General features: G+C 33.8%; 1 protein-coding gene and 1 pseudogene across 2 annotated transcripts; both read right to left on the bottom strand.

The window, feature by feature from the left end:
• Positions 1 to 1,073: 1,073 nt before the first annotated feature.
• On the bottom strand, positions 1,074 to 27,888 carry Tmem33 (transmembrane protein 33). Of its 2 annotated transcripts, XM_047566621.1 has the most exons (9): positions 27,763 to 27,888; positions 27,502 to 27,571; positions 24,518 to 24,612; positions 23,879 to 24,066; positions 19,956 to 20,023; positions 18,227 to 18,360; positions 12,281 to 12,364; positions 6,368 to 6,488; positions 1,074 to 5,508 (listed from the first exon to the last, which is right to left on the bottom strand). In XM_047566621.1, exons 2-9 carry the CDS (start codon positions 27,544 to 27,546, stop codon positions 5,503 to 5,505), a joined length of 741 nt encoding a protein of 246 aa, XP_047422577.1. In that variant the 5' UTR covers positions 27,547 to 27,571; positions 27,763 to 27,888; the 3' UTR covers positions 1,074 to 5,502. The 2 variants fall into 2 exon arrangements, with proteins under 2 accessions (XP_047422577.1, XP_047422575.1); XM_047566619.1 differs by having other exon boundaries at positions 1,074 to 6,488.
• Positions 8,036 to 8,153, bottom strand: LOC124995193 (uncharacterized; annotated as a pseudogene).

Raw genomic sequence — 27,888 nt, forward strand, 5'->3', positions numbered from 1 at the left:
GGGAAAAGTAAATGGAAGATGAGACTAGGAAAGGACTGGCCACAGAAGACTGTGAGGGATGGGTGATAAGAATGGGGAGGTTTGTTGTACTGTTCTATTTTTATGCATGTTCAAAATGTGTCACAAAATTTTAATTTTTAAAAATGTGTTCTAATTAGTTATACATGACCATAGAATGCACTTTGATACACTGTACACAAATGAAGAGCAACTTCTCATTCCTCTGGCTATATGTCATAAAAACTTTTAAAACACCTTTGTTGACAAATCACCTACTCTTAAGGATCTCAGTCTACCACTTCCTTGAGGAATCTCCCTCCCCTCTCAACCCGACTCAAGGAATGAGATGAACTTTCCCTTGTCAAAATTCAGAATTATGTTATAAACAGATTCAAATATTCCCATATGCTTAAGGGCATTATGAACCAAAAATGTGTATGTAAGTTAAGACTTGATAATCTTTTGGAAAAAATTTTTTCAGTGCTGGGGATTGAATCCAGGGCTTCACACATCCTATTTCCTGGGTTACCAAACACCTTTCCCCTTAAGTAGACAATCATTAACTAATTCAGTGTTTTTTCACCTGTCAGAATTACCTTTATATAACAGATTTCTATAATGTCTTTTAGATTATAATAGTCAAAGGGACAAGGATTTTTGTCACTAGCTTGTAGAGTGTGTTACTTAGAACCAGTTCTCACTCTGCCAATTCTAAACACCTGCAAGGGAAATACAGTCTTCTATGTTATCCTAATGATTTTGGATACACTGCATACTGTGAATTACTTTAGGGTAATAAATAACTCATTCACTAGGTTATAAATTTCACTAGACAAAAAGAAGCAAACAGCTGGATATCATCCAATCACATGTTCCCCCCTGGTTTTGTTTTACACCTTATTTTTCCAGTTTCTTGTTAGACCTCAACATCACAGCATTTCTATTATTTGTAATGGACTAAGGACAATAAAGTGCTCAAATTCACCTATTCTAACAATAAGGCAATTAGGCTCAAAGGAAAGCTGAATTCTAACTGTAAATATATTTTTGCAACATAACATTTTAAAATCTGCTTAAATCCAGAGAGGTTTTTATTATACAATTTGATTTTTACATCAATAAAATCTCAGATATAACAATATAGGTGAAGAAACAATTTAATTTGTACTGAAATAAATATTAGACATACAAAGCACATACAGTGAAAAAGGGTCACAATAAATTACAAGTGGAGACATTTCTTTGCTCAATCACCAAAGAAAGCCCTTGATACTTCCAATTTCACACCATCAAATTTATCATTCTTGCTGATTTAAGCAGAACACAAAACAAATATGGATCCCAGGGCTTACTTTCACAGGTACCAGCATGGATAATTTACTACAGTGATCCAATTTGGAAATCAGTAGGGACCAGTAAATCGCTGCATAAAAGAAAGAGTGAATGAGGTCCTTTTTCCTTAGTGTCAGCAGGCTATGATTATTATGTTTATTAGATTTTCTTGAAAGGACTTCACATTTTTTCAAATATGCAGGAGAACTATATTTCCCCTCTGAGCCCTACATTAGCATTATGTGTTTTGGTCCTGAATATAGGAGAATGATGAATTTTTCAATTTATTTTATAAATTTATACAGTGTGGATAGTATTGGCCTAAAGAGTATAACTGTACAATATTAGACATTAAAAATAGATTCAAAAGAAGTTACTAAGAAATGCTGACATACTGCATATACAAATTTTTAGTTCAATATATCCCATTATATAGAGCACCAAAAGTAATGCATTTATAAATGAAGCATTTTTTTATGACTGTTTCTAACCTTTGTGACCCTTGTACATTTGTTTCATATAAACACATCATAAATGTTACCTGCCCAAGACTTTGTTCATTTGGTCTCCAACTTACAAATACATGTAGGCAAAAATTAACACCAAAAGGAATCATTCTATCCTAAAGTTACAAAGAAAAATAGTAAAAATGTAGAATTAAGTTGTCATGAACCAAGAAAAGAAAAAAAAAGTTAATTTCAAAGTCTGAACATACCAAAATTGGCTATGAAATAGAAAGTAAAATGATTCATGGGCCCTTCTTTCTCCTAAGACATGAGCTAATTCCAGCACAGATGTCAATCTATAACTTTTTCTTATTGTTTTCTAAGAAAAACAATCGGCTTTAGATCAAAAAAATACTGTACTTTTTCTTTCTCTTGTCATAGCAATTCAAACTCAATACAGATCAATTTTCCTATATGAACTGCACAAGAGGGGAAAGACTACTCGATAGAGAAAATTCCTCACATGGGAACATGTTCTAATAACCCAACTTAGAATATAAAAATTTCCTAGATTAATTTCTACCAGGAAGCCTCTTAAACTCAGCAGTTCCTTTTTTATCCTTAATACCAGATCTAATAACTTTCCACCCAGAATATAAAAGGAGTGCTCACTAAAACAATCTCTAGAAGTAACTCCTTGGTTTTTAAAAGAATGTGCCTTTGGTATGCTACCTCTTGAACTATACTATCATATAGTCTCACTGGAATTTTCCAGGATTAGAATTTCAGTGAGGTGCTACGAAAAACTAGTAGTGTCTCTACAACCACACTTAATTTTCAAATCTAGGTACCATTACTAATATAATATCCCAGAAGTTCAATATGCTTTTATATTACAATGAAAAGTCTAAATTTAAAGAGGTTAAACCAGCTGTATCTCATGTAACTACAAAATGGTGATGAAAAAAATTTAAGTAGCGTGTTTCCACACATCTGAAAATGAAGAACGAACAATTTTATAATTTATGTGTTTAGGTGATTTAGGCACTTTGGGAAAAAAAAGAAAACAAAAGAAAAGAGACCATGATTTGTATGCTACTTTCAATTGTGGCCTATTTTCCTACAAAGCACATGTTGACAGGGTACTTCTGAATATTTCAATATTTTAAAAATGTATGCAAAGGCTCAATGGCAGAATAGGAGGCTCTGGGTTTAAGCCCAGTCACTTAAAAAAAAAAAAAAAAAAGGACTCATAGTAAATGCTTACTAAGTATTTGTTCAATATTGAATTAATACACATTAAAAAGGGTCATGGAATTCAGATCCTTAGTTTTATGACTGATTCAGCACTCTTCCAGTGGCATTTAACCTTCCAATATAGCAAGTGAAAAAGGGAGGCAGCTTTAGGAAAGAGTGACACCTACAGATTATATATATAACTGTCTGTGGCTACTTCCTCCCTTGAGGTTTTCAGTCTGAGTATCAAAATTAAGTGACAGCTTTGAGGCTTTAGAATACCTGTATTAATCAAAATTAATTCCTTAGCATTAGTTAAGAATGTTTACCACAAAATTAATTTTACTCATTGTCATCTGAATGCTTCAGAAAACTAAACCTCTCAGTTCCATTTGTCTTATTACGTATACCCATTTACCTTTCCAGGATAAATAATATTCATGCCCTAAACTTACAAACCTAATCTGAATTTTTGATCATGATCCTTATAAAGAAAAGTATTGACAATTTTACAATTCTTACTTAGAAGACAGAATGTGCTAATCTTTCATAACTTCTTTATTATTAGCTTGGCCTGATGTTCTCTGTAAGAAACATTCTTATCCAAACATAATTTAAAAAGAAAAAAGTTAGCTTGCTTTTTTGCTTCCTTCCAGGAATACCAACCTTCATCAATTTTATTCCAAGAAAATTTACATATGAATTGTACCCAAGACTTTTCTCTTTGATGTTAAATACGGTTTAAATTAATGAGAAATCAAGAATACAAAAGTAATGTGATATAGAATGTTTGCTAGAATAATTTATGTTTTGTATAAGGTGTCCACCTGTTCAGGAGGGTCTAATAAATAATAGCACTATACAATTTCCTAAACAATGAGATATTCTGGATGTTAAATCAACTTCTTTCACACCTGTAAGAAAAAATTAGTTCAGTTATGCAGTAAGAGTTAATTATCCTACTGCATTCATTCTATATACTGTTACCAGATTTTAATTTTATAGGTGTACACATAAAACTAATTTCAGATATCGAATAGACTATAATTGTACATGTTTATAATGCAGAATTTCTAATTACAATTTCATGCGAATTAAACATATTCTAAGGCTCAAATTGTAAACTTAAGTTTCTCATGAGTTTGACTATTATTTATAATTATCTTCGTTTAAGAAATAAATCTTTTATTTCCTCTCAAACATGAGCATATCAGAAATATTATAATCCTGTCATGTGATTTAAAAGCCTTGATTTAAAGCATAAGTATCTGACATTACAGAAGTTTTAAGGTTAAAATTTTTTTTTAAAGCAACATAGATCACTTCCTTTATGGAATCTTTTTGACCACTGGTAACTTTAAAAATAAGGAAGAAAAACTCAAAATGATCACTTATAGACCTTTAAAGGACAATCAAGGTAAAAACAGTGCAACAAATGGAAAAACTGGTGCAATCCAAATAAGTTTTGTACTTTAGTTAATAGTAGTGTTCCAGAGTTAATTTCTTACTTTGGATAAATATTCTACTAGTTACACAAGATGCTGACATAACAGGAAGCTAAATAATGGGTATTAAGGAACTCTCAGCACTACTTTTCAAACTCTTCTACACCTAAAATTATCAAGATTGATTTAAAAAAAAAAAGCGAAAACAATTTTAAATAAATATGCCTTCAGCTGCCAAAATTTCTTGATATAGTTAGATAATATTTTAAAACATCATTGGAAATCAGTGTGTTTACTTAACATTATAGTCACTTTATTGCTCTAGAAAGTTAGTTTTCAAAACCATCAGATTACATATACAGTGATGAGGCTAGTTCCACACACACACAGTCAATTGTATATTATGAGGTTGCTTCTCCAACATAGTAGATAAATATTACAAAAATACAAAAATAGCTGGTTACAGTTAAGCTATCAAAGTAGAATTTTTCTGGCAATCTATCCTAAGAATTTCACCTTTCTATAGATTAGGAAGTTGAACAAAAGGAAAACTGATGTTACTGATAAGTTACTAATGAATGTATTTGAGAAATCCATATTACATGCAGACAGAAGAAAACTGGATACAAAAACAATTATATTACTCTATACTAAAACTATGCAACATTTTGAACATTCCCAATCATGCAACAATAATAAGGATCAGAATGAATTTTTATAAAGTAGCTGATGGGAGCTCAATGAACAGGATTTAACACATTATACAACCTAAATCACAGTTGCATAATATAGCCAATTTCCACAAATTTATCTATGCATTACAAGACTGAAGTGCATACTATTCCCCCACGATTCCTTCTCCCCCCTCCCCATTCCATATGACCTTACCTATAAACCTTTCCATTTAACCTTTCAAACCAGATTTGATAGGTAAATATGTAATTTATAGGACATTCTTCATTATTATTTCAGAATAGTTATATGCTCAATCTTCATACATTCTTTTCAAAAGGCATCTGACTGCTGCAATTTTCTAGGAAAATTCAAGCCTAAGAAACCAAGAAAACTGAAGTCAAGAATCTGAACTAGGTAATTTTACAAAGTATAATACTAATAAACCTATCTGTCTACATTTGTAAAAGGATTTCCTATTTAAGAAATATTACTCAATGGGTCTTTGAAAGGAAAGTTGTGTCACTACTACTTTCTGATATATAAAAGTGGTTATGTGACCCCAAATATTTATCCAATTGACTAACAGGCCTACAGCTGAGCTTTAAAAAAAATTCAAAGCCACAGTATTCTTATGGAAATAAAACTTTAGAAGGTCCTAGCATAAGATATAGACTGCCTCTTATAATGGTACATCCAAAATAAATCTGTACTAGCAAAGCAGCACAAAATCAGTAACAATTTAAAATAGAATTACAGTGGGAAGTGTTTTTGTTAAAATCATCAACCAAAACTAGTGAATGGCAAAAGAATACTGTCTGAAAGTATACTGAATTCACATGTTATTACCATAATGAACTCATGCCAGATATAAATTTAGGTTACAAATTAGGTAGAAACAAATTTCAGAACTATTTTTACAAAAAATAAATGTACTTCATGATACAGGCACAGCAGCATCTAAAAAAAAAATCTGGTACATTTATCACTAGATACAAACTTCCTGAACCATTAGCAACAGAGCACAGTAAAATATTCTCATAAACTTTTGAAAAGGCTTGATTTAACATGCCATGAAAATGATTATTTTTCCATTGAGATGCATTTACGTAAATTATGTAAGTTGAATTGAGGTCAGTGTTAACACCTGGAATTTAGGATACCCTAGCAGAAGTACCAGCTGCTAATAATGCTTTTATTAGACACATAGCTTAACTAGATGTTAAACTATGCAACTGTTGGTGCCAGTCTGCTTATAAAGGCAATGCTTTGGAGACAAAGTCTTCTCACGAACAGTGGGCAAGCAGGCTTCATTATTATGTGTTCAACAACAATTCTCAGTTCATTAAACAAGTTCCTGCAAAATAAAATAGTTTTCTTTCAAAAACACAAGGAAAAAGCAATAAAGTGTTACAAAATGCTGATGGGTCGTTACCCCAGTCAACAAAGCATCTGAAGAATGATTAATATATAATGCAACATAGGGAATACACAAAATATATACATCTCCAGGTGGCATACAACTGTAGTCCCAGCACTCATGGAGGACTGCTTAAGCCAAGGAATTCAAGACCAGTGGTGGTAACATAGTGAGACCCATCTCAAGAAAACAAAAAAAAAACCCTCTGCCAAACAAGACAAACATATATACACATAGAACAAAATCCTCAAAATCAGCACCTGTATCTTTTTTTGTGGAAAAATAAAAATAACAGCATTCTAAAAAATAGCTCTCTGAAGACTGAAATTAAGGAACATTTACATTTTTTTCTTTGGTAAAGTCAAGTAATATTCACATTTAACTTAGGCAAATCCAACTTGTTCTTAAAAAGAGCAAGAAAAATTAAGAAATAGGGGTAATTCACACACTACTTCCTTAAATGAACATACTCTCAGAGCTTTCCTCTGCTATAAATTAAAGGCATGTACTTCACAGAATTGTAGTGAAGTTTAAATGAGACAACACAGGAAGTCGATAAAAAATTTACCTCTCAGCTGGATCATTCTACTGATAAAACTGGCTCTGTATATTCAGACTAAAGCCCATACAATACCCTACACAATCTTATCTCTATCTTTTGGCTCATCTTTTGCCACGACTTCTATGACTGAGTTTCGTTGCACGGCTGTGCCTCAAACAATGTGGACTTTGCCTTTGCCCCAGCTGTGCTCAATGCCTATAAAATACCCTTTATTACACATAGTACATGTTACATTATACTATTTGGCTAGTATACACAAAATCACAAACATTGTACTATAATTTATAAGTGATGTGAAATATCATTTTACTATTCATGAGTTTGACCTTATATGCGGACACATCCTGCATAAAGATGAAACTCTTGTTTTATCTTTCTGTATCCTTTTTGTTACATCTATTGTTTGAACTTATTTTTTAAAAATTATTTTTTAGTTGTAGATGAACATAATACCTTTATTTTATTTATTTGTATGTGGTGCTGAGGATCAAACTCAGTACCTCACATGTGCTAGGCAAGCGCTCTACCACTGAGCTACAACCCCAGCCCTGAACTTACTTTTTAAAAAGTAATATGCTCTCATATACTGACAGGAATACAATTTGCAAAGATGCTTTCCTTGTGATAGCAACATTATTCACAATATCCTGGGCTACTAGGCCAGAAACCTAGAGATGGAGGTATTCTAGCTCATTCTTCTTCCCATACCCTAAGATGCTACATCCTAAGTAACTTACTTTTTTTTAAAATTTTTTATTATTTTATTGTAAACAAATGGGATACATGTTTCTCTGTTTGTACATGGCATAAAGGCATACCATTTGTGTAATCATAAATTTACATAGAGTAATGCTGTTTGATTCATTTTGTTATTTTTTTCCCTTCCCTCCCACCCCTCTTTTCCCTCTATACAGTCCTTCCTAAAAATATGGAACTTCACGAATTTGCTTCACGAATTTGCGTGTCAGCCTTGCGCAGGGGCCATGCTAATCTTCTCTGTATCGTTCCAATTTTAGTATATGTGCTGCCGAAGCGAGCACCTAAGTAACTTTCTAATATGTTAGCTTTTCCACTAGATTAGTTCAGGCTCTGTACTACTTTAATGGCTCTCCACACTGGTCATTTCCTCTTGATAAGCTTGTAATATATCTTCTGAAATATCTCTAAATTCGGGGTTAGGGCTGGGACTCAGTGGGAGAACACCTGCCTAGCACACATGAGGTACTAGGATCAATCCTTAGCACGACATACAAAAATAAGCCAATAAAATAAAGGCATGCTGGGGTTGGGGTTGTGGCTCAGTGGTAGAGTGCTCACCTAGCACATGTGGGATGCCAGGTTCAGTCCTCAGGACCACGAATAAAAATAAAAGGTTTTAAGCCCACCTACAACTAAAAAATTAAAAATAAAAAAATGAAGGTATGCTGTCCATCTACAACTACAAAAAAATAATATATTTTATATATATATATATATATACACATATATATATATATATATATATATGTATATAATCTAAATCAGACCTGATGAATGTTCCTAATCCTTACGAATTTCAAAGGTTTCCCCCATCTCAAAATAAAACACACTCTTTCATGATCTTGTCCTTTCTACCACCTATCTTTCTGGGCACAGACCTTTACCACTTCCCTCTATACCACCTGAGTTCATACATTAACTGTTGGTATGCTGAGCACTTTCAGGCACCCTTGTGCTAGAACTCAGGTTCATTCTTTAAAAAACGTGGTTTACAGTCCCACAACTGAGTGAATTCTCATTTGTCTCCTATTCTTTTATGCTTTCACAGCACCTCATCATCATACTGACTGAGGTGTCTAACTAACTCATAAGTCCCTCAAATGCAGATATTTAATTCTACATAAACCTGTTATAATCACACACTATCACTGTTTTCTGAATGATTCAGTAAAATGAATAAAATTAGAAAGTACCCTGAAAAATACTGTGGTCATAAAAAAGAAAGTAAAGAGTCATGGAGTTCAGCAGAACTCTCAATGATGATGAAAATGCCAGGTACCTGTGCTGTCCAATACAGTGGCCACCAGTGACATAGGGTTTGTTTTTAAACACCAAAATGGGAATTTATCGTGACTCAGGAACTGAGTTTAAAATTTTATGAAGAATATCATGGGGTTGTGGCTCAGCCAGTACAGCGCTCGCCTATCACATGCGAGGTACTGGGTTCGATCCTCAGCACCACATAAAAATAAATAAAATAAAGCTATGAGTCCAACTACAACTTAAAAAAAAAAAAAAATCATGACAAGTAAAAATGGTACGGAACTGTCAGTACAGACAGCCTCAAAACCCTCAACAAAAAAGAGTAGTAGTAGTATACTGATATTCTCCATTAACCTTCCACTGTTATGATTAAAACGTGTACTTATGGGCAATCTTTGAAGACACTTATTAGCACATATTTGTGGTAGCTTGACCCACTGCTATCTTTTACTGAAAAATTCTAAATGTCTAGATGTACTAATGTGACTTAAGAGTATATGAAGAAACTAAGGTATAAAGAAACAGAAAAAGAAATGTGCTGATGAAAAATGGAGGTCAGGTCAGGGAACTAGAATATCTGAAATGAAAGCATGAGCCAGGAAGAAAAGGAAAAGACTCATGGAATCAAATAAAAATGAAGACTTGGGCTGGGGGTGTAGCTCAGTGGTAGAGCACCAGCCTAGCATATGTGAGGCACTGAATTTGATCCTCAGCACCACATAAAAATAAATAAATAAAATAAAGGTATTGTATCCGTCTATAACTAAAAAATATTTTTTAAAAAATGAAGACTGACTGACTACTAAAGGACTCATTCATAACCTATGTCTAAAACAAGTAAGCTCTACTTCAGAAAATATTATAAAAAGACATTGTCTAAAAAAGCATAAAAAGCCCCTGAAAAGGAAAATCTGCTCATAGATTAAGGCAAATATTTATTAAGAACCTAACAGATAATAAGAGTCTAAGTACTTACTTTTTAAAGACAAGGTCTCAATATGTTGCCCAAGATGGCCCTGAATTCCTGGAATCAAGGGATCTTACTGCCCCATCTACTGAGGAGCAGCGACTAAAGGTACATGCCAGAATAGTTTAAGCACTTTAAAAATATGATTCATTTTACCCTCGGGAGGTTTTCCCCTCTATTAATAAAGAAATTTAAATTTAAATAAATTGCCTAGTCACATACCTGGTAAATGATGGGTCAGCATTCAAATTCAGTTCTTTTAAGTATACTTGTGATGATACTTAGAGTTAATCATATGCACTGATTGGATTTCTGGCTGAATTCTACTACATTATTTTAAACGTGAAAATAAAAGCTACATTAACACTACCAAGTTACATTTTAAAAGCTACTAAAAGCAGTTATTCATTTTATTTCTATCCCAACTTTAAGAATAGAATGCATACTTTGGTCTATATTCATTTAAACTTCCATTCCTGAAAACTATACTAATTTCCTAAAACACTTCTCGGCTTTCCCATTATTCTCCTCCAAACCATTCTGTACAAGACTATCAGAATAATATTCTGAGTATGTCAAAATCATCATTCCCATACATCTAACAAATTTCAAATTTTTTATACTAAAACTCAAGTTTTTATGATGTAACTCCAATATACCTTCTTAATCTGTTTCAGTAACTTGTCATTATGACTCTGCATTAGATTTAAACTTGTTTACTCAATGCTCCTTCATACATGGCCTGCACTTTTTTTCCTCTGAAATCATGCACCTAATAGCTACCTACCTAAAATGCTTTCATGGTTTTTGTTTGTTTTGGTACCCAGGATTGAACACAGGGATACTCATCCACTGAAGCACATCCCCAGCCCTATTTTGTATTTTATTTAGGAACAGGTTCTTGTGGAGTTTCTTAGGGCCTAAGTTGCCAAGGTTGGCTTTGAACTCATGATCCTCCTGCTTCAGCCTCCCAAGTCACTGGGATTATAGGCCTGCATCACTGTGCCTGGCTGCTTTAATGTTTTAATCCTTCCAGATCAAATTTAAATCTCTAATTTCATTCCTAAGCTTGTCTACCTTTTAGCCCAATGACCACTCCCACTTCTGTGCACTGTAGATAATACTGATACAAAAAAGCAAATATATGGCAATTTGTATATATTATCCCTGCCTTATCCAAGGGAGGTATGTTCCAAGACCCCCCCCACTAGATATCTGAAACTGCAGATAGTACTGAACCCTATACATACCTGTTGTTTCTTATACACACATATCTATGATAAATCTTTATTTGTACATTAGGCATTGTATAGCATTGGACAAAGGGATGTTCACATCCCAGGTGGGAGGGAGCAGGACTGCACAAGGTTTCATTATTCTATTCAGACCTATGCACAATTTAAAACTTGTGAATTATTTATTTATGGAATTCTCCATTTTTGGACGATATGCAACTGAAACAACAAAAAGTAAAACTGTGGGTGAAGGGGACTACTATATATTGACTTGTAAATATTTTATCCTGAACTATTATTTATTACTATTCAACATGTGTTTTTGTTTCAACTAGGAAAACTCCTTGAGAATGGGACTTTTGTCTTAAACATCTGTTGAAGTATCTAACCACAGCAGTGTTTTAAAGGTGGTTAAGATAACTCTAGTCATAATTTCTAAAAAGAAATATAGATGTTTCCAGACTAAGAACAGTTTGACCTACAGTTTTTCCATTTTATAATGCTGGAATATTGATACACATTCAACAGAAACCTACTTTCAATTTTAATATTTTCCAAGACTAGAAATACACTGAATGATACTCTTAAATGTGATATTGTGCAATGGCAGAAAGTTGCAACCCCAGTTAGCTGCTTAATCATGACAGTGAACAACTAACACTTATAGTACTATTTGCTAAGCTGTGATATTTGGTAAGGTATTAAATGCATTTCAACTTAATATTTTCAACTTATGAATTTATAATGATATAACCCTACCGTAAGTCAAGTAGTATCTGTACAACTACCTCAATAACCCTAGTTAATTCTAACACCTATAACAAATTTACAAAAACATCTCTTCCAAGTTCTAAACTGTCAGCCAAATAACTTTTATAAGTTAAAAATACTATATGTCAACAATTCTCTAAAAAATAAAAGATTAAACTTATTATCAGCTTACCGACAATATGGATTTCTTCTGGAGGAATATCGAAGAGTTAGAAATCTATAGTAAATAAAAGGCTGGAGCAAACTTCCTTGGCCACTGAAATAAACAAATACAAGGGTGATAAACATAATTACCAATTCATACATATACTTTCTTTTTTTTATACATATACTTTCAAATGACAACAATTCAAATGTAGAATATGTGTGTCTTCATTCAAATGGTCATTAGTATCTAATATATCTAAACCCAAGTTATTTTTTAAAATAAAAGAGCAGAGATGATTGGTAAAGAGTAAAATGTTATTGCTTAAACTTTTATTAACATAATCCTATAAATATTACCTATTTTGTTTTGGTGGTACTAGGGATTGAACCCAAGGATGCTTTATTACTGAGCTATAGCCCCAATGTTTTTTACTTTTTATTTTCAGACAGGGTCTGGCTAAGTTGCTCAGGCTGACTTCAAATTTGTGATCCTCCTGCCTCAGCCTCCCAAGCTGCCGGGTTTACAGGTATGATTACCACAACTGGCCATATATTACTTTTGAAAATTTTAATTATTTTTCAGTGCTGAGGATTGACAGGGCTACTCTACCACTGACCAACAACCCCAGTCCTTTTTATTATATTTTGAGATTTTGAGATATGGTCTCACTAAATTGCTGAGGTTGGCCTCAAACTTGTAATCCTACTGCTTCAGCCCCCTAAGTAGCTGGGATTTTGGTGTGGGCCACTGCACTCAACTGAAATTTTTAAATACTAAATAAATCAGGAAGTTACATAAGTATTTCCCTAATTACCACAATTGATGAAATCAAGTTTTAAAACTTAGAAAATATTCAGGGGCTGGAATTGTGGCTCAGTGGGAGAGTGCTTGCCTAGCACATGTGAGGCACTAGGTTAGATTCTAAGCACCACAAACAAATAAATAAAATAAGGTTCATCAACAACAAATAAAAATATCTTAGAAAAACAAATATTCAAACAAAAAGTAGTTTATTTTATATAAACAAATGAAAACTCAAAACTATACTGGTGGGGCTCAGAGGTACAGCACTTGCCCGGCACGTTTCAGGCACTGAGTTTGACCCTCAGCACTGCATTAAAAAAAAGGTATTGTGTCCATCTACAACTAAATAAACTAAATAAGATAATTTTTAAAAAACCTATACTGGCTCACTAGCAAATTTACACAACCTACACTAATTACTGTTCTTGGTTAAAAAGCACAATTAAATACCCTAAGAAAGATGTGTGTGTGTGTGTGTGTGTGTGTGTGTGTGTGTGTATATATATATCAATACATGTATATGTCTATCTATCTAAGATATGTTTTTGAAACTCCAACTCTGAAATTCATCCTAGAAAATCCCACCTGGCTTAATATTTTCATGGAAATAACTAAAAATAAAACAGCAATGGGGCTGAGGATATGACTCACTGGTAGAGTACTTGTCTAGCATATGCAAGATCCTGGGTTCAATCCCTAGTACTGCAAAAATAAAGAAAAAATTAGCTGGGCATGGTGGGGCATGCCTGTTAACCCAGTTACTCCTGAAACAGGAGGATCATAAGTGAGAGGTCACCCTGGGACATGACCCTTTTTCAAAATAAAATTTAAAAGGGCAAGAGATGTAGCTCAATGGTAGAGTACTTCCCTAAGCATATATGAGGCCCTGGGTTCAATCCCCAGTACCACAAAAAAGAAAGAAAAAAAACACGACACAAACCTATAGTGGACACAGCAGTAGTAGGATTATATAAATGTATATAATCACATCATTTTTAAAAAGGATTTAGTATGCAACTACTTATAATCTTGGTCATGAAAACTACACGGCAACTTTGAAAAAGTGGAATAGGAATCTATACATATTATTACAACTGTATCTTGAAACTTAATTTGGAGGGAATACATTAAGATGCTAAATGTGGTTTCTTATGCTAATTTTTTAGCCTTTTCTTCTAAGTTGCACAATATTACTTTTATAACAAAAGTACTTTATATGATTATAAACATCAATAAATTAAACGTTACATTGGTTTTCTCCAACAATTTGACAAATTAACTTTCTAAAGTGAAAAAGTAAAATACAGAAAATGTACATAGAAAATATTCACTGAAAAACAAGTTTCCCCTCATCCAAATTAGCCTCTTTCTCTGAGACAGAAAGAAACACATACATGTCCTTGTGCACATGCATCCCAAAATACAGGGGGAACACCCCATACTATTGTTAACCAACTTATTATACCTCATCCCATATGACAATACATAAACTACCTTTTCTTTTTATAGCTTCAAGTACTCCTTTTTATACTTACTTGGATCCATTATGTAACAAGCTCCCTAGTAATAGTATATTTAGGATAGTTCCAGTTTACAATTAGGAATAAAGTCATAATGGTCATCCCTTTATCTGTCTTTGCATACATGTAAACATATGTGTAAGCTAACTCAGATTGTAAGTTCAATTTTAATATAGTCTTCTAATATTATACTGTGTGTCTACCATGAAAGGCAGCATATAAAAAATAGCCATTATTTATGATTGCTTTAAATGTTATAGTATGGGTACATTCAAGTTATGTATTTAAAAACATTAGTAGCTTTTCCTTTTAGAAATGGAGGCGTAGGGATGTAATTCAGTGGTACAGCCCTTGTCCAGCATATGCAAAGGCCTTGGATTCAATCTCTAAGCAATGAAAAACAACAAACAAAAGAAATGGAATCAAACTTTATGAATGGATTTTTAAAACAATTTTTTTAGTTGTAGATACATACAATATCTTTATTTTTTTATGTGGTGCTGAGGATTGAACCCAGTGCCTCATGTGCAAGGTAAGTGCTCTACCATTGAGCTACAGCCCCAGGCCATAGAAAGATTTTAACTCTTTAAAATAAAGTAATAAAAATCACAAAACACTGAAAAAAGAAATTAAAGGAACAAACCCCAGAAAGACCTCCCATGTTCATGAACTGAAAGACTACTGTTGCTGGGTGGGGCAGGAACACTTCAAAACACTAGAATAAGCAAATGACTTTTCTATGTAAGACCCCAAAAGGAACAGTCAAAAAAACAAAAATGGACAAATGGGATTATACAAAACTGAGAAGTTTCTGTACAGCAAAGGAAATAATCAACAATGAACAGACAACCTGGGAGAAAAATAATTGAAAACTATTCAACAGACAAGGAATTAATATATAGAATACATAAAGAGCTCAAAAAATTTAGAAAGATACAATCTGAGTGCATATTTTTCAAAAGATATACAAAAGGATAACAAGAAAAAAATGCTCAATACTACTAGACATCTGGGAAACGCAAATAAAAAACCACAATGAGGTATCATCTCTCTCATCAGAATGGCTACAAAGAAAAAAAATCAAAAAATAACATGCTTGGTGAAGATGCAGAGAAAAGTGACTCAAACTCAGCGAGTGAGAATGTAAATCAATACAGCCATTATGGAGAAAAGTATGGAGTCTCCTCAAAAATAAATAAAAAATAAAAAAAACTACCCTATGATACAGCTATATCCCATTTCTGAGTATATATCTATAGGAAATGAAATCAACACCCTACACTTCCATGTTTGATGCATCACTATTCACTATAGCCAAGATGTAAAACTCAACTGGGGAATCCATTAGCGGAATAATGAATAAAGAAAATGTGGCATATATTTCCAAGTATATACACACAATACTTATTTAGCCACACACACAAAAAGAATAAAATACTGTCATTTATGGCAAAAATGCACAGAACTGGAGACATTATGAAAAGTGATAAGTCCAGCACAGAAAGACAAACATTGTATGTTCTCACTCATATATGCAAGCTAAAAACAATTTCAAAGAAGACACTGAAATATGATTACTAGAGGTTAGGAAGGATAAAGGGAAGGGGAATAAAGGGAAACTGGATAACAGATACCAAAATACAGTTTCATTACAAGAGTAAGTTAAGAGTGAAGAAAATAATAAAGCCATTTTCTCTTTAAATATTTCTGATAAATTCTCACCTCCTTTACAATAAGTAAAAACTTAGATGTACTCGTACATGGAAAGTGTTTAAATAAAATCTTTTTTACAAAATATTTTTTAGGGCTGGGGAGATAGCTCAGCTGTAGAGTGCTTGCCTTGCAAGCACAAGGCCCTGAGTTCGATCCCCAGTACCACAATAAAAAATAAATAAATAAATTTAGTTGTAGATGGATATAATACCTTTAGTTTATTTATTTATTTTTATGTGGTGCTGAGGATTGAACCCAGTGCCTCACAGATGCTAGGCACTCTACCCCTGAGCCACAACCCCAGTCCTTAAATAAAATCTTTAAGAAGCACAACTGAATTAATCTACCAATGAAATCAAAATCTGATGCTTCAAGAAAAATTAGATATTTCTCTAAGTTTGTGCTGCAGCACTTCATTGCAATTATTTTAGTCTTTTTGTGTTTGTACGTTGCTGAGGATTGGAATCAGGGCTTCACAAATGCTAGACAAGCACACTACCACTGCATTACATCCCCAGGCTCTTAAAACTAATTGAAGAGGAACAAAATAATTTGGCTTATTAAACAGAATTTGAAGGTTTCAGAATGTAGACATCAATTATATTCATATAAAAAATAGTTTTGTTATTTACTATTTTTACTTTCAGTTACTTACAGGAAACAAATGACAGTATCTGATATTCCTGGTCAAATCAATTAGAATCCAATGGACAAATCAACTAGAATCCAATGGACAAATCAACTAGAATCCAAAGGACAAATCAACTAGAATTCAATGGTCAAATCAACTGGAATCCAGGTCCATAACATCCAGTAAGAAATCTTTCATTTGCATCATTCTAGCACTTTATTTAAACTAGATTATCTAGTGGACCCATAATTTAAGCAACATGTGGTGACCCTAGAGTTCTTAAAGGGAAGTATTAAAGTAACAGAATGGAAAAGATGCATTTAAGGAAATCTATAAAAAGTCTGAAGAGAAAATGCTAAAGAAAGAAGTAACTGTCAGGTATATAAAAACATCATTAGTTAATCAAGACAATGAATACTGAAATTATAAAATATAAATTTGTGATCAATAAGTTTGTTACAAATCAATAAGATTATGAAAAGATATAGACATTGTACAGGACATTCTGGCATTGGTCTATTAAACACAAAATGAATTTAGCTTATAATATGGCAAAATCAATTCTGATATGTTAAAGAAAGCACTGACACCTAAGTAAGTATAAGCAGGAAAAAATGTTTACTATATCAATATTTGGAAAAGAAGAAAACATGGAAACAAATTGTCAACCATTAGAGGAATGGGTAATAAGACATAGCACCCTAATCTGATATGACACTATACAAACCATTAAATGAAACAATCCATAATTGTATGTTAATATAAACATTTGAGTAGAAAAAAGCAAGGGAGAGACAACTAATAAGTCACAATACCTATGATATAAAAATTCAACAAACAAAATCTGATACCCACCATATAATAAAATGTATTTGCTACAGACTTGTGCATTATTAAAGGATTCTTTATATGTACATATCGAACTCTTTACCCATGAGAAAGAGAAAACAAAACTGTAACTAAGACCTATAATCAAATATTTTAACTTTTATCTATAATATCTTGTTCCTTATAAAACTAAAAATTGAAAAAGAAACCATCAAGGTAGACATATACCCTGCTTTAAAACTTAAATGCAAGATATCAACAGAGAGATCAATGTGATTTTAATGGTTTTAACTTTCAAAAAGGAAGCTTTCACTATTCATGCATTACCTTCCATACCCAGGATACAAACAAAATAAGGAGGCGATGATAGATAATTATTACTGTAAGACCACAACTTCAAGCAACATGAAACAATATATCTTTATCTGTTCACTTAGTTATTAGCCTTCCAAAACAAGTGTATTTTATTCTTACCTAAAAAGCATAAAAACTGTAGCAGGCATCAAGAAAATTTCATTACAAGCAATGAATTTCAAAATATTTTGCTGATTACCACTTAATTTATCCAAGACAGATCTCAACAGAGGTAAACTATTTGAACCCTTTGCCTAAAACAAAAGAAAATAAACATTAGAGAAAATGGAGCATTTTTGGTAACTTAAGTACAGTCACCCCTCAGGAAATACGAAGGATTTGTTTCAGGATACTTCTCAGATCCCAAGATTTGCAGATACTCAAGATCCTTATTTAAAATAGCATAGTATTTGCATATAACCTATACACATCCTCTCTTACACCTTAAATATTCTCTGGATTGCTTATAATTCCTAATACAATGTAAATACTACATAAATAGTTGTCTTATTGTTCAGGGAAAGAAAGTCTATACCTGTTTAGTACAGACAGGAACTTTTTTTGCAAATATTTCTGATCTGCAATCAATTAAATCCACAGATGCAGAACCAAGGGATACCAAGTTGACTATTTTCTTTCTTGTAGGTAAGTAGCACATCCAACAGGTAAAGTAACCATAAGTTAGTTATATAAAAATGTGAAAGTTTACAAACTATTTAAAAATGAACAATGTATGTTCTTGCTTTATTTTGTGTATTTGAAGACAAACAGAAACATTAATAAAAGTATTTGTCATTCTTAGATGCTTTTGTTTCTTAAAAAAGGTTAAATTATTTTATAAAAAATGGTGTGATTATTTCTCTCCAATCTTAACAAAATATGACTATTCAGTAATACAGTTAAAATATCTGTGATTCCTTAGCTAATAAATAGTAGAAATTATGAAATCCTAGACTGGGGTTGTAGCTTAGTGGTAGAGCACTTGCCTTGAGCACATGAAGCCCTGGGTTTGATACTCAGCAACACATAAAAATAAATAAATGAAATAAAGTAAAGGTATTGTGTCCATCTATGACTAAAAAAAAATTTAAAAAAAGCAAAATTATGAAGCCCTAATTGCTGCTATGATCAAAGAATTACAGGGATAAAGAAAGTTCAATTCAAGGCACAAATTTGGATATTTAAATTCAAATTTCAGTGTATGTGCAGTAAATCCACCTGGCACACTTATGTTAGGTTTAATGTTCCAATCCAGCAACGAAATAATTTCAGGAAAGCAGCAGTTCTTAACATTAGCTGTAAAAGAGATTTGGTATAGTCTATCTGGTATGTTGGAATTATATAGTGACAGCATAAGAAATCTCTGACAAGTCATCAAACCTTTTATTTATTATTTTTGGGTATTAGGGACTGAACCCAGGGGTGCTTTACCACTGAGATTGCCCTAGTCCTTTTTATTTTGAGACAGAGCCTCATTAAGTTGCTGAGGCTGCCTTTGAATTTGTGATATTTCTGCCCCAGCCTCCCGAGCCATCGGAATAACAGGCATGTGCCACCAAGTCCAGCAATTCATCGAACTTAAAAGAAAATAGTTAAAAAAAAAAAAAAGATGAAAATTCCTCTGAGAACCAGGGAATCATTTTAAGTGCAATCCTTTAACTACAAAATGTACTATTTGTGACAATGCAATAAAAACTTCTAAACTCAAAAACTATCAAATTACTAAATAATTCATAACAAGTGTATAAAGGAACAGAAGAACTTTCTTGTGACAAATGACAAAGTGTCTTAGAACTCAAACTCATGTCAACTATAATCCAGAAATCAGAAATAGCATTATTTTACTTACGTCAAGGACCTTTTTTGTGTAGGTGGCAGCATGAAGCAAAGAGAATAACAAGACTGGGAAAATACTCACTGAAGAAAACAATTAAGGAAAACACAAAAATCATCAAGTACTTTGCAAGACAAGTCATGTATTATGTTCAAATATAGAGATCTGAAATAACACCTGCAAAATGAATTCAGTGAAATGCCTATTGTACTAATATATTTTGAATCAAATCATTTTGCTTTTTATAAAAAAATAGATTATTTCACTTTCTAAAACAGTTATTTTTATGAATACTAAAAAAAGTTTTTTCATTTATTTCTACTGGTTAATAAAACATTGCAAATATTTGCAAAATTAAATTAAAACCTAGGCTACCTCAAAGGATTATATGCAGTTTTTAGCCCTACGATGGCCATCTTGGCCACTCAAGTTAGCCTTCAAACACAGAGATTGTCTTTTACAGTGCTTTCACAGACCTCACTCCGGGAAGAGAGTTTGAGGCAATAGTTTAAGGAGTAATTCCCAAATTTTTCTCAATTGAAGATGTTTTATTATTTCTTTCCTACAAAGACCCCATTATTTTAAGATACTATACATATAAAGCTGTTACAATTATGTTCTCAACTTGTAAAAATAAAAAAGGGTATATCTGTGGTGGTATATAATCTACTGAAAAGTCTCATCAGTTTAATTAGAGACATAAACAGAGAATACTTATATTTAAATCCAACGATATGGCTTTATGCCCTGGGTAAATATACAATTTTCATTCAACATTTTGAAAAACAGAAATTGCTCAGAAGACTTCACTGTCCACCCCAATTTTTGCAGGTTTGTAATAAAAACAAACAAAAAACCCTAAAACTTGTCATTTCCATGAAATGATAGAGACCATTAGTCAATCAACTGGTAAAAATACTAGCCCTAAAAATATAAGCAGTTTCTAAGAAATGAACCATTGTTTTTCTATACTAGCTGAAGGCTTGACATGGATGGGAAATGGCGATGCTCTAATAATATGAGTATCAAATTCATTATAACCATTCACATCTATGACCCAAAGGTTCCTAATTTCCAATTGGTAAGCACTTTAAACTCAAGTATTAAAAGAACCCAATCTCATTAATTCAGTAGACCTCTAAATTAAGACCCTGACCAATTCTTTCCTTCGACTCCCAAGAATTAAAATGTCAATTACACAAATAGAGATTACTCATACATACACACACATACATACAGTTTTAAACTTTTTAATGAATCATAAACTCCTTTGAAACTGATGAAAGGTATAATCCTATCTTACTTAAGGTCCCTGTGAAATTCTATTTTGGCTTAAATAATTCAATTTAAATTTTGACATGTATCCAGACTTAAAGATCAATTTAATAAGAGGTAGTATCAGGTAATGAAAACAGAACCCTGAATTGGGAGTCAAAACATGTGGGTACCAGTCCTGGCTTTATTGCAAATCTCATTTTTCTTATACTCTGGCAAATGACTAGAAATCAAAGCCAGAGATTTCTAATGATTATTTTATCTCTAATGTTCTACAGCAGTTCATAAATCTTATAAATCCTTATTTTTTGGCAGTACTGGGGACTGAACCCAGCTGTGCACTACCAATGAGCATCCCAAGTGCTTTTAACTTTTTACTTACAGACAGTGTCTCACTAAACTGCCCAGGCTAACCTCTAACTTGTGATTCTGTCTTATCCTCCCAAGTAGCTGGGGTAACAGGCATGCAGCACCAAGCTTGGGAATAAATTATTAATAACATATTCACAACTTTAGCTCTCAATGTCACTTTAAAATTATTTAGAAAAGATAAGGGATGATAAGTTTACAATTTTAACCCTAAGTACTTGTCATTGACAGAGCAAGGGCAATATATCACCTTTATAAGAATGAAGATCAGAATGTGTTTATGATAATACTTTTGGCCACTTTATTTATTACCACAATGCCCACCTTCCTGAGGAATCAGACTAGTATTCCTTGACAATTACTAGTTTATGTTACTCTCACTGCTCCCTACTCCTTTTCCCTCCCCATAAGAATTTTAAGGAAGGAGAAATCCTTAGACTTCAACATTCCCACAAGAAATGGGTTATCAAATAACCAACTGCTCACAAAAGACAGAGGTTGCCTTCCCAGTCATGGGTCTCATCTGGCATGACCTGATGATCCACTCAACAAAACTTACTGAACACCATTACCTATGCCAGGCATTGAACTATACTTCACTTCTATCCCCTTATAAGTAGTGAGAAAATGGAAATTTCTTAAGCACCTGTTTTGCCAGTATATAGGTACAATGTGTACTTTGCATACACAAGGCCCTGGGTTCAATCCCCAGAATGACAACCATAAAACCTATTTAAAAATAATATTTCACAACATAGGTATCATCTAAATGGATATTTAGTCTTAGAGAAATATTTTATTGTGTTTTCTACTTTTCTTTTTTTTTTTTTTTGCAGTGCTGGGGATTGAACCCAGAGCCTTGTGCTTGTAAGGTGAGCACTCTACCAACTGAGCTATCTCCCCAACCCTGTGTTTTCTACTACTTACAGTTGTATCATAAACATTCAAAAGCTTTTAGGCTGCATGGTGGTGGCGCATGCCTGTAATCCACAGCTTGGGAAGCTGAGGCAAGAAGATTGCAAATTCAAAGCCAATTTTAGCAAATCAGTGAGGCCCTAAACAATTTAGCAAAACCCTACCTTAAAATAAAGTATGAAAAAGGCCTGGGGATGTGGCTCAGTGGCTAAACGCACCTGGGTTCAATCCCTGGCACCAAAAAACAAACAAACAAACAAAAAAACCCTAAAAAACTCTCAGACCAGTACTTCTCAAAACACTAAATAACTTCCTAATGAATAATCTATAGAAAAAAATTTCAAGAAATGCTAATAACTATTTTAATCTCACAGTGCACAAAGGTCCTATGACAAAGTACCCTATTTCAAAATGTTTAACTTAGTGCTTCCCAAACACACTGAATTGTAGAACTTCCCTCCTTTTTTGGGATAATACCAATTATCATCCCACAATACTTTTTTTGGGGGGTACCAGGGACTGAACTCAGGGGCATCTGACCACTAAGTCACATCCCCAGTTTTATTTTGTATTTTATTATAGACAGGGTCTCACTGAGTTGCTTAGCACCTCTCCACTGCTGGGGCTTGCTTTGAACTTGCAATCCTGACTCGGCCTTCCAAATCACTGGGATTAGAGGTGTGTACCACTGTGCCTGGCTCCCACAACACTTTGGAAATATGAAAGCATATAAATTTCAAATGAATAACTTAATTCTCAATAGCTATATGTATTATCCATACGTGTTTATATGTTGTTTCCATACATGTTATCCATGTTTCTACTTTACCTACAACAAATATGAGGATCTGCCTTTTTAAAAGCAAGACATCTAGATACTTTCTCAAAGAAGCTATAAATTAAATGAAAGAAATCTCAAGAGCTCTTTTACACCTGAGCTTCATGTCCAGTCCTGTTTGTTTATATATTAATTTATTCAGAGGCAGGGTCTAAGTTGCTTAAGGCCTCATTAATCTGAGAACGACCTTGAATTTGGGATCCTCCTGCTCAGGCTTCTTAGTGTTGGAACTATTGGACTGTACCACCATGTATGCCCAGTTAAATGAAAGAAAATTTTAAATATTCATAAGTCCTGTTTAAGCTTATGCTTTGAAAGTTTAAAATTTCCAAATCAGCTCTTCAAAGTTTACATTTCAAACTTTAGGGTCTGAAATTCTTAAAATAAGCATATCTTTTTCATATATATGAAGTCCGAAAAAGCAAAACCTTCAAGTCATTGAATGCCCTTACTACCAATCTTTCCTATAGCAAAAAATAATCAGGCAATTCCTTACATATTTAGTTGGTCATTTCACTGTCAAAAAAGTAGAAAAGGATACTTGTAACAGGGTAGGAATTGACAAAGATGAGTGAATATAACAGGTAGTGGCAGCTGTCTTCTAATAAAGCCTGGGCCAGAAATGCTCTGCTCAACTGAAAGTGTGGCAATCTTTGATGTAGCCTCAGAGCACTGGTAAGAGCATTTGCCAGCAAAGCACGTTGGTAAAAGCTTGCTGCTTCATGCAACCTGTAAATTACCAGAGAAGTCATCATGAGACATAAACAACTACCATGTCTCTTCCTCCCTTGTGAATTGCATCATAATTGCACAACACCTAAATCATTTAACTGTCAATAGAAAAAAAAATAACTTGAACTTATTCTCCTTCTTAGAAGCATCATTTCATATACATATACCCAACTAAATTTTATAAAGCAGTGATTCTTCCCATCAAGACTAAAATAAAAGGTCAAAAATGCAAGAATCATGAACTTATCTTAACCCTGCACCTTCATTTTCCCTCAGATGTTCACTGTGCTTAGTTTCACAAATCATAAATCTTTCCAACTGATATCACTAAGGATTTGAGTTTTATCTGTCCCTGAATCTTTTACAATTTAACAATTCTTACACCTAAAAGGTATTTCATAAAAAAAATTGAACAATTATCAAAGTCAGAAATCTGTATAATACATACCCAAGAAGAGGCAGAACGAACAAAGCAGAGCAGTAAACTGTGAACAAACGAGAAAGCCACATTGCTGTGTCCAGTTTATTGGTCATCATGAATTGCTATATGTAAAAAGAAAAATATTGTAGTAAATTAAGCCTGCAAATTGTTAAGAATACAGTATATAGTTCTATTCATATTCAATATATTTCAACAGCCTTATAACATTTGTTTTTAAATCATTAAGTGAAAACTCTCAAGGTAATTAACTGTTTCACATATACGCTCAATGACAAGTTCAAACACTAGTATTGATATGGAAAGCACAGGAAGCACTTAAAGAAACCTGAACAGAAATTTACTAAAATTGTCTGTGTTCTTTCAACACTTTTAATACTGGTTTCATCTATTTAAATGGAACATTAAATAAGAACTAATTACTCTCAAGAGAACCAAATGCCTATTCTTAGCAAAATCTCAAACCCAAATAGGTAGATCTCAGAGCTGAGTAAGAAGGCATCACACAACCCAGTTTGAATTAAATAAACTTTTGAAAGGAGAAAGTAAAAACCACAGTTAACATTTACCATTAAAAACTCATTACTCTGTGGATGATCTGCCTAACATACTGGGTGTGCTCAAAATACAACTATCAGCTATTAAATGTCACCTGTTTCTCTGATTATATGACTCTGTATCCTCTTACGGTTCCCCTACAGGTTTTAAGATGGATTTGTGTTTTATTTGTCCCTATAAGTTTTACCTAGTTTCAGTGATATTACATTAAAATTCCACATATCATTTTCATTTTTTCTTATTGTCATTTCCTTTGTTGCTTTTCTTTCTCCTGTGTGTTCATTACCACTAAAGTAAGAACCTAAAAATCTGTTTTTAAGATGTATTTTATAATCATATTCAAAAGAGAGTTTTACATTTTTCAACTACAGTATACACAAAAACTGTTAACATTGAGGTTCAATACAAACATACATGGGTATATAGAGTAAAACAAAGTTTCACAAATACGTATCCTTACTATATATAAAAAAAAACAAAAAAACAAAAAAAACAGCTTACACAGCTAATTTTGAAACTCACTAATGGGTCTACTTGAAGTTTCAGAACACTGCTTTTAAGCAATTTAACTTTATTATTTTTTGGAGAAAAAATGTGAAAAAAAACTTTTTAAAGAAAAATGCAAGAACATTTTAACATTCAATGACATTTTATTGCCTTCCTTCTTAAATCATATGCAGGTAATATCAGAATCTGGTTGATTCTATCCTACCTACCATACTAGTAACTCCCTTAAATTTACATGATCAGGAATGATCAAGGAGAAGGATAAATCTAGCTTTCCTGTGTTCAGTTCCTCTACAAATGTCCAAGCTCTATGACACCATCTGAAATTTAATTTTAGAATATTTTCTTTAAAATCTATTTGTGTAGGGTGTTCATTTTGCCATAAATCACTGAGCTATGCCTTTCACTTTGTACATTTTTACGTATGTGCATTTTATCACACAATAAAAGAAAGTCAAAAAGGCATATTTTGGTTATTTTTAAGACTGACTAGCCTTGATAGCAGACAACTATGGTCTCAGCTACTTGGGAGGCTGAGACCGGAAGGATCACTTAGGCTCATCAAGAGTTTGACCAGCCAAGGGTTATGGCAGCATGTCTGTAATCCTAGCAGCTCCAGAGGCTGAGGCAGGAGGATGGAAGTTCAAAGTCAGACTCAGAAAAAATGAGGCGCTAAGCAACTCAGTGAGACCCTATCTCTAAATAAAATACACAATAGGGCTGGGGATGTGGCTCAGAGGTCGAGTTCAATTCCTGGAACAAAAAAAAAAGGATCTTCAGGTAAAAAAAACTATTGAGGAACAAACAGAATCTAAGGACCATGCCATAAAACAATCTTTTAGTTACAAAGGGAAAAAAGGCATCTTTTTACAATGGAGACTCCAGAAGACACCATCTTAACTAAAGAATCAAACTTAAAATTCCCTCAATGAGGGGATAAATCAACATGTAATGCTTCCTGATGTATAATGCAGAGAGAAGAACAAAAAAATCACTCGTGTAACTCCAGTTTGAGGTACATCCTATAAAACAGGTCTGGTCTCTAGAAAATTACCAATCTCAAAAGATGAAAAAGGGAGGAAAGCAGAGAACTCTTCTCAAGAGACCAAGTAAATGTAATGCATGCTTTCTGGCTGAACCCAAGAGGAAAAATCAGCAGCTTTAGAAGACAATTAAGGAAACTTGAACATGAACTGCATATTAGTTTATACCACCCATCAATGTTAAAATTACCAGATATGATAATGTGGTCATGTGGAAGAACAACAAAGTATTTGTGAGTTTACAAACAAGACTTTCAAATGAGCCATCAAAGTTTTAAAGTGTGTATAGAGAAACATTTGTAAATGTTTTCAAAAAGTAATTCATCCAATTCACACACTTAGGGTTGAAAAATTAGAGGACAATAATGCTTCGGGTACAAGTAACTAGAAGCTGCTGGCTGGCATTTTAAAAATGAGAAAATTTTACAAAAGCACTACTTCGCTTTATAAATAAGAACAATGTGAAGAAGGAAAAAAACAGATCGTTCTCTGCGTCATTTCTATACCATGGCATAAAGCTGACACAAAGGTTTCCTGTCCCCACGCGTGTGCGCCATAAGGCTTGTGTCACGGCATAACCTTAGACGGCATCTTCAACCTTGGGGCCTAGGACAATTAGAGACCGAAGCGTGGGGAAAGGCAAGAAGGCCAATTTCCAACACAGGCAGGTGAGGGCCACCTGCTCCAAGCCAGCCAGTTGTCGCTTCGGAAGCAAACTTGTAGCTCCCCCTGTAGCTTCCGTTCTTCCCTCTTCGCCCCCGCTCCCACTTACTAATCCGAGTCCAGAAATCTCTGAGCTTCTGGAACTCTCCGGGTCCTCCCAGTACTTCCTGCTCCTTCCTACTTCTGGCAAATCGACCAACACGACCCTGTCTGCTCACTTACCACGGCGCCCGCCCCTTGGGGGCCGTTTGGGGTCGTATCAGCCATGGGAGACACACAGGCGCCTGGGACGCTGCAATCGAGAAGGGAGAAGAAAGAGACAAAACGTCAACGCCGGGGCCACGACCCAAATAACCTGCTTCCCTGCCCGGTGCCACAGGCCCGCCGGCGCCCTGCTGAACTCCGAGCCTCGCGAGGAAAAGAGTCTTGCCCGCCCCGTTGCAGCCGACAGCCCAAGAAGAACCCACAGCGGCAGAGAAGTACCTGTCACGCACAGCCGAGATCAAAGCGGGTTTTCCAGAAAGAACCGAAGAGAAGGCGGAGCTTCGGAGCAAGGACCTAAAGGGCCGAACCAACGCCGCCGGCTCCTGGTTATCATCAAACCCGGAA

This window comes from Sciurus carolinensis, chromosome 10 (assembly GCF_902686445.1).
Source record: "Sciurus carolinensis chromosome 10, mSciCar1.2, whole genome shotgun sequence".
In the NCBI taxonomy this organism is placed as follows: domain Eukaryota; kingdom Metazoa; phylum Chordata; class Mammalia; order Rodentia; family Sciuridae; genus Sciurus; species Sciurus carolinensis.